Source organism: Aplysia californica, unplaced genomic scaffold (assembly GCF_000002075.1).
Source record: "Aplysia californica isolate F4 #8 unplaced genomic scaffold, AplCal3.0 scaffold00127, whole genome shotgun sequence".
Classification (NCBI taxonomy): domain Eukaryota; kingdom Metazoa; phylum Mollusca; class Gastropoda; order Aplysiida; family Aplysiidae; genus Aplysia; species Aplysia californica.
In genome coordinates this window covers 588,873-597,665 of record NW_004797397.1, presented here as the reverse complement: position 1 = coordinate 597,665, position 8,793 = coordinate 588,873, and the positions used below count along the sequence as shown (strand labels likewise).

The window sequence follows — 8,793 nt, the reverse complement described above, 5'->3', positions numbered from 1 at the left end:
CCCTCCTCCCACCCACCTGTGGTTTGTTGGTGGTATTTTCCTTCCAGAACAGCGGGTGCATCAAGTTGTTCCTGAGGTTGACGTGTTGTAACTTCTCCATGCTCAAGCAGCTGGCGGGCAGGGCCGGGATCTGATTACCCTCCAGGTCCAGAAGAGTCAGAGACCTGGAAACAGTTGTTCGTAAAATTTTAAGTTTTAGTTTTAGAAGAGGTTTTACGGTGCTCGCAACTGCATAAGGTCATATGAGCACCAGAAGATTACAGGTGTTACAAGAGAGAAACAAACATAAAAAAAAGAAGGGGAGATAAAAACAATAGATGTTTGATAGGAAAGAAGGAGCAAGCCACACCGGAGTACCCCCCAACTGCCCACTAAAATTTTAAACATGGATCATTAAGTGAAAGATTGCGACATACGTCACTTTCCAAAATGGCATGAGGCAAAGTCCTACACTGAGCAATGACATCAGAGCTTCACTTCTCCCTCCGAGACCTAACATTGACAACACACTCTACCGAACATTACAGCAACTGCAGCAAACCTGCTCTCATCACTACATGGCATTGGACAGAATGGCAAAAGCCCAGCTGTTGCTGGATCGATAACAACAACAACAACAACAACAACAGCACGCAATCAATATAAAATCTAGCACGCACATAGAGAAATCAGCGGAAAACAAAAATCATTTTGTTGTGTACGAATATACACACCAATTAAACCAAATTTCTCCTATAGGTAGGGCAAAGCCCATTTTTAGTATGGGTCAAGATTTCTGGAAACCCCCGAAATCTGGGTTAGCCCGCTTAAAATTGTCCTTAAAAACGACCTATTTTGTCCACACAAACGTACTTGAGCTTGCTGATCTCCCTGGGCAGAAAGGTGAGTCTGTTGTATGCTACACTCAGTTCTTCCAGACACGGCAACTCGAACAAACTGTGGGAGACATAGGAAGGAAATTGTTCTAGTAGAAGTTATACAGCGCTCGCAACTGCATAAGGTCATATGACTATGAGCACCAGAAGATTGAGTAACAAACATAAAAAAGGAGGGGAGATAAAGACGATAGATGTTTGATAGGAGAGAAGAAGCAAACCACACCAGAGCTACATAAGGTCATATGAGCGCCAGAAGATTAGAGGTGTTACGAGAGAGTAACAAACATTAAAAAAAGAAGAAGGGGAGATAAGGACGATAGATGTTTGATAGGAGAGAAGAAGCAAACCACACCAGAGCACCCGCCAACCACCCATGACATATGAAGAGTAAAGGGTTATTGGTTTATGGAAAAAACAACTTTGTTTGTTTTTATTCTTAAGTGTGTGTGTGTGTGTGTGTGTGTGTTGTTTCTGGAAACATAACAATTTTATTACTACATTGACACATTTTCTATGTAACCTACAAATACCTGGTACCAAATAGGGACAAGGGACAACATTTCTTTTTTACAGTAAAGGGTTATATCTAAAGACTTGAGAAAGGTATGAATATGCCATGCACAAGGGAGAGCAGTAGGGAGGGACGGGCGATGAGAAATGAGAAAGGGAGGGAGAGATAAAGTACAGTGGAAACCATCTATAACAGGCCCAGTAATAACAGGGATCCAGTAATAACAGGGATTTTTTTAAATCCCCGTTTTTCCTACTCTTTGTCTCTATTAAAAGTTACTGGCAATAACAGTAAAAGGACCTCATCCGAGCCCAATCGGTTATAGCAGGGATAAAGGCTTGATAACAATGTGTAAAAAGTGAGAGAGAGAGAGATAGAGAGAGAGAGAGATAGAGAGAAATAGATAGAGAGAGATAGATAGAGAGAGAGAGACAGAGAGAGAGATAGAGAGAGAGAGAAAGAGAGAGAGAGAAAGAGAGAGAGAGAAAGGAAAGAGAGAGAGAGAGATAGAGAGAGAGAGAGAGAGAGTAACACAGTGATAGGGCAAGCCCACACAAGCCATGCCACTGCATCTGCAAGCACACGCAGCGGGTGAAGCGAGAGAGGGCTGCGGAGTGCTGCAGACTTCGATCTAGCCCTAAGCCTAGCTACACGCACACGCAATGTGTCATGCGCAGGCCTGCCAATGGCCAAAACCCCTGTTCGTGGGTACTTGTGGCAAAGGAAACTACCCATGAATAAATACAGCTGGATTAGTCCACAAATGCTTACTTCCTTTGTATTTCTGATTTAACAGGGATCTGATACAACAAGACTTTTTCTCTGGTCCCATCATCCCTGTTATATCAGGTTTCCACTGTATTTGTCAAAACAAAAACACACACATGTAATTTTATCATTATTGCTTTATTTCCTCACTTCGGGCAATTTGGGCTTGAGACAATTCTGCTATAAAAGTCCATAGGATTATATTAGTTTGGCGTTTTTAAAAGTGAACATAAGACGCATAGTTGGAATCTGAAGTGAAATAAAAAGTGTTGAGTGCTGCGACATTACGTGACTTACGTGACGGGGAGAGCTGTGATCATACAAAAGGACGCCGTGAGGACTCGGAGCTTGGACAGGCGGGTCACGTTGATGGGAAGCTCCACTATCGGGTTGTTACGCAGCTTCAGGACCTCCAGATTGCTGAGGTTCAAAACCTCGGCTGGGAAATTCTAGAGACAGGAAAAATCATCAATTTAGTTTTAGTACGGTGCTCGCAACTGCATAAGGTCATATGAGCGCCAGAAGATTAGAGGTGTTACAAGAGAGTAACAAACATAAAAAAGAAGAAGGGGAGATAAGGACGATAGATGTTTGATAGAAAAGAAGGAGCAAACCAAACCAGAGCCCCCGCCAACCACCCACTTTATTTGTTGGAGTAAAGAGAAGTACATAATTGACATCAAACACAATAACAGACATTTAGAGCTGGGATTGAGAAAGAAAAACATGCAGAAACCACAGAGGGAAGGAAAAGACGTAGGACCTACCAGTGGCACCCTTCAACCACTCACACATTTGACAAAGTCTATCTCAGTTGATTCTATGAGGAGGGAAAAAAAGACAATCTTCACAAGTTTACATGTGACCTTGTTTTTCTTGAAACGGAAACTACTCATTTGTTCTGCTGAGAGTATGTGAAAAAAACCTTTAAAAACCTATTCAAAGTCTAGGGTACCGTAGTATTGCTGCTAAACAGTAAAACATGTCTTCAATAAAGACTCCGCCGAGGGTACGAAGATACGATTCAGTCTCCGTGAGTTACCTGGAAACAGTTGAAGCACAGGTTGAGGTAGATTAGAGTCTTCGTCAAGGGTGTGATGTCTGGAAGCTCCTCGATGAAATGTGCCTGACAAACAATGATGCAGCCACATTAGCTTGTTTACTTAATTACACAAAAGATAAACTCTCTCAATTTCTCTCACTTTCATAAAATAACAAACACGCAGACATGTAAGATAAACTCAATCCATTTCCCTCAGATTAATTAAATAACAAACACATAGACACTCAAGATAAACTTGTTTCCTTTTGCTTCATTTCGTAATTCAAATTACACATATGTGAGGCAGCGTGGCGAAATCAGGCACTCGTCAAAATAATGATATTGAAGAAAGTGGCATTTTTCTGCAAGTTTGGTAATTTTTATAGAATTTTTGTTTTTTGGCTCAACACCTTTCATGCCCATTAAAGAAAAAATTTATGTGTGGATTTTACTGAAAAACATAGACTAAAGGCATAAAAGATGTAAATCTTCAGTTTCCATGGACTCTCAAGCTAAGGAAATAACGCAACTTTGGCTGCCATTTTCTTGCTTATTTTACCTCTGAAACAAGATGACCCCCACCTCCTTCAGTCGCCAATATCTTGACTTATACAAGAGATAAAAGGACATTTTTTCTAACAAAAGCAAGGCAAATGGACAGACTTTATGATGATACCAATAACTCTATACGAGTGCCTGATTCCACCGCGTCGTGACACATATACTTACCTAATCCTCATTCATTTCCTTTCAGTTTCATAAAACAACAAGCACACATACACAAAGTTTAACGCGCACACACTCAGGCACAAAAGGGGCACACCACACCATGTAATAAGTCTATGCAGTTGGTGTGGTAGTAAAACATTTATATTGTCATCGGCACAATTTAGATCATTGCCAGGGGCAATTAAGACTGAGTGGGGTACAATCTCCTTTTTTATGTTTGTTTTAGTAGAGGTTTTACGGCGCTCGCAACTGCATAAGGTCGTATGAGCGCCAGAAGATTAGAGGTGTTACAAGAGAGTAACAAACATAAAAAAGAAGAAGGCGAGATAAGGACGATAAATGTTTGATAAGAAAGAAGAAGCAAACCACACCAGAGCACCCGCCAACCACCCACGTACAACCTCCTACGAGACAGAGGGAAATACTTGCCAAAAAATAACTTCCCCACTCAGAGATCGAGCCCATGTATTTTGTGTGCAGCAGCAAAAAGCTTCTAACCATAAAACCACAGATGCCAGAGATATCTAGTTTGGGCCTGTGGTTATTTGCTGAACTTTTCATAGGAATGTTTCTCCTTTTTACTAACTTTCTCTCGATGAAGTCAGTTTGAATAGATATAAGGAAATGAAATAAGAATGAACTGACAGTTTTAGTTTTAGCTATAGTTTTACGGCACTTGCAACACAATAGGGTCATATAAGTGCCGAAGATTGGAGGTGTTACAAGAGAGTAACAAACTCTAAAAGAAGAAGGGGAGAAAAGGACGATAGATGTCTGATAGGAAAGAAGAAGTAAACCACACCAGAGCACCCGCCAACCACCCACAATAAACTGACCAAAATAAAATACAGCAGAATAACAAATAAGGATTAGAAGACACTTAATGGTGACAAATGAAACCAGAACGCACAGAGTTTTATAACCTTCTAAAAAGTTCTGATACAGATAACCCAGAGAAGAAGAGAATTTGTCACTTACTTCGAATGTGTGTGTGCATGTGTGTGTGTGAGTGTATATGTCTCTCTCTTTCTCTCTTCTGGCACTGTGGCTTCATAAACGGTCAGCGATGCAAACAGCACATAGGAACTTAACACTTGCCTGGGGGTACTTAAAAAGTGCTGAAAGTGGGTTACTGAAATGTCCCAGCAGACGGGTGTGTGTGTATGTGTGGGTGTGCGTGTGTGTGTGTGTGTGTGTGTGTGAGTGGGTGTGTGTGTGAGTGTGAGTGTGTAGGGAGAGAGAGAGAGGGAGAGAGAGAGAGAGAGAGAGAGAGAGAGAGACAGAGACAGAGACAGAGACAGAAAGAGAGAGAGACAAAGAGACAAAGAGAGAACAATTGCTGCCTGTATTTAGCCCTTACCTTGAGACTAAGAGCCGTTCCTCCAGCGATGAGAGAATCCAGAATGGCCAGCTCAGACGGGGATATGGCACCGTCCTCAGGGACAGCTGTACCCACAGAAGGAGAGGAGGGGGGAGGTTAAGAATTAGTTTTAGTAGAGGTTTTATGGCGCTCGCAACTGCAAAAGGTCATATGAGCGCCAAGGGGTGGATTTCAACAGAGAAGCCCTTACAGGGAATCAGACTTACTCTGCTCACCTCTCTAGCTTCAACAATACAAGGTCTGCTTTGACTATCAAGGCACCCCGGAAATAGCGGGTCACAAGAGTGTGACATACATTCAAAAGAAGTAGAGGAAAATAACGATAGTAAGGATTAGGAAAGAAAAAGCAGCAGTTCCCTGTTGTAGTTCAGGCACAGTTATGAGCATGACATTGTTGGATCAGCCCATTAACAATTCTACTGTGCATCAGAACGAGAAATATCCCCCCTTTGGGAATGACCTAAAGACACTGTAGTCAGTGGCACTTTCCCGGGGGTGAGGAGGGGAGGGAGAAGTCATTTGTGATGTCATGAGTCAAGAGAAGCATATTATCAACACTATAACGTTTTTATAATGGTCACAAACATTTTAAAAAAATACAATTTTTATAATTGTCATAAACATTTAAAAAAAATATAATTTTTATAATGGTCATAAACATTCTTAAAAAAATATTTTTTTTCTAAATTCTTGCAGCAACAATAAGCAAGAAACACAGACAAAAAATAGAGAAAGAAAAGAAATAAATAAACTGACGAGTTAGCATGATATAAGATTATTCTTTTGATTCTACGGGCATTTTATTGTTCCATGTATATATTGAGCCTGTATAAGGTGAAAAACGAGTCTGACTAGGGAATGCGATTAAAAACTTGATTTTATATGAAAATTCAACTTGCCTAAAGTTGATCAATTGGAACAAGTTGTATATCTAGATCTTTTCTACCCCCTCACCCAAACCAGAACTCCCGTACAAGGTGGAAACCTGACTAAGGAAGAATCAATAATAGCTATAACTCTGTAAAAAAAGATATGTAAGAGTGTGTGTGTGTGTGTGTGAGTGCATGTGTGTGAGTGTGTGTGTGTGTGTGTGTGTGTGTGTGTGTGTGTGTGTGTGTGTGTGTGCACGTGTGTGTGTGTGTATGTGTATGAGTGAGTGTGTGTGTGTATGTGCGTGTGTGTGCATGTGTGTGTATGAGTGTGTATGAGTGTGTGTGTGTGGAAGTATGAGTGTGTGTGTGGGTGTGTGTGTGTGAGTGTGAGAGTGTGTGAGTGAGTGTGTTTATGTGTGCACACCTATTGTGTGCATGAGAGTGTTCATTCTTAAGGACCCACCAAAAGGAGATCTACTTCTGCCAGAGCCCTGGAAGTACCGCGAGCGAGCAGAATGCAGGACAGCGTCCACTCCGGGAAGCTCGGTCTCTCTGAAAAACAAGAAACAAATCATCAGATGTTGGTAAAAAAAAACCCCAACATTTCTCTCTCGTCCTAATAAAATGATTCGATCAGCGTGCAGATAATTCTGGTAGTCTACTGCATAAGACAGAAGAAAAATAAAAATAAAAATGTATGCCTAAAGGGCATGAGTCATTCACACCTCCAATCATCCATTTTTCATTACATGAACTGTCCCCATCGTTTTACGCAAGAAAAATTCTGAAATTAGGCAAACTGAGCCCAAAAAATGTGAAATTATGCGATTCTGTTTTTAAAAAAACAAAGAATGATAAAGGAAAATAATCAGAAATTATGCAAGAAATGATAAAATTTGGCTAAATTATGCGGGGCGCATAAAATCACGGGGACAGCATGAAAATATAACTTAACAAACTTTTTTTAATACAAAGAAAATATAAGTAAAATAAACCCATTGCTTACAACAGTATTGACATTCATTTACCATTCAGTGGCAAAAACCCCTCTGTTGCAAATACAAGTAAGAGCTTTTTCTTAAATAAGATCTTGTACCAAGAGTTCTTTCTAAACTGAGTCTTGAAACTTCATACAGTATTTCCCCAAGTTCAGAGCTAAAAAAAACACGATTTTCAAACAGACAAAGAGTGGGTCCCTTCAAATAAAAGGGGATATTTGTAAAAATAAAATTTGCCACTCTTGCATAAAGTCTTGTTCTCTGAATTCAGGAAAAGAGCATATAGTCATAGATCCTGGTTGTCTCAAACAAATAGACATAAAAGAAATCTTTTTTATAACACACACCTACACATACACACTCACACACACACACATACACATACACAAATATAAGCAGACACACCCATAAACACACATACACACATCGAATGAGATATTCTTTAACAGAGTAATTGATTTTTAAATGTTTTTTTGCACACAAAAGTTAGCCAACAGTAATTGTATACTATTTATGGCACGCATTTACTCCAGATTTCTGAGGATGTTGAAGACCCATAGATCAACCCCAGCAATGGTTTTTAGATAAGGAGTTGATTTATTACTTTCAATTACATGGTCAGATGAGTGATATATGATAATGAAATAATAACTGCAGTATACAGCGCATATCCATGCTCTGCAGCACATATGTATCTAAAAAGAGAGCTAGAGTATGTATGTTATATAACTCCAAAGGTCTGGTAATTAAATTCCTGCAAGTGGTTGAATGATGCATCTGATGTGATATGTACATTTAGTCAGCTTTACTCCTCTTTTCATATTGAAATTTAATGAGAGTAATATATAATAAAAATTTTTATGCATACCTGCATGTGTTTTTACGGTCCTGTACAGCCAAGAAAATTTTCCCTCTGGGATAATGAAGTATTATCTTACCTTATCTTATCTTATTATACTCCCTCCTACATAAACCCCACTCACTGTTTGATCCGTGTCGCAGCGCTAGTCCTCTCGGTGCTGTCGTCCTCGTAGAGAATAATCTCTGTGTGCGGCTGCGAGTGGCCGGTGTAGGCGGGGCTGTACTTGGGCATCGGTTTGATCACAGACTTGACCTCTGTGCCCATCATCTCTCGCACGTGCTGTTTGATCATGGCCGCCATTTCGTACAGCAACTGGCGCTGCGGCACTCGGTTCTCCTTCAGGGGAATCTTTGAGGCTGTGACACAACAAAAACAAAAAAATACTATCGGACAGAACTTCTAATGGTTTGTTTGTTTGTTTGTTTAGAGAAAAAATAAACACATTGACACATTTATGGTCATTTATAGGGCAGGGAAAAAGTTTTTCTTTTAGTAGAGGTTTTACGACGCTCGCAACCGCATAAGGTCATATGAGTGCTAGAAGATTAGGGGAGTTATAAAAAAGAAGAAGGGGCGATAAGGACGATAGATGTTTCATAGGAAAGAAGAAGCAAACCACACCAGAGCACCCGCCGAAAAGTAGGACAAGACAGAAACAACAGAGGGAAAGAAGAGAGGAAAGGCGCGTGGCATCCTTCAACCACTTGCACTTTCAACAGATTGGTGATTTTGTTTCAATGCCTAATCACCCC

General features: G+C 40.3%; 1 protein-coding gene across 1 annotated transcript in view; it reads right to left on the bottom strand.

The window, feature by feature from the left end:
* Nucleotides 1–8,793, bottom strand: part of LOC101856017 — a 13,105-nt gene that overhangs the window by 2,164 nt on the left and 2,148 nt on the right. Inside the window, exons 3-9 of the mRNA XM_013081360.2 lie at nt 8,163–8,397; nt 6,645–6,733; nt 5,289–5,374; nt 3,200–3,283; nt 2,455–2,606; nt 853–936; nt 17–164 (exon numbers count right to left, since the gene is read on the bottom strand). Of these exons, the coding sequence (XP_012936814.2) occupies nt 17–164; nt 853–936; nt 2,455–2,606; nt 3,200–3,283; nt 5,289–5,374; nt 6,645–6,733; nt 8,163–8,397 (878 nt within the window). The remainder of the gene's footprint in view (nt 1–16; nt 165–852; nt 937–2,454; nt 2,607–3,199; nt 3,284–5,288; nt 5,375–6,644; nt 6,734–8,162; nt 8,398–8,793) is intronic.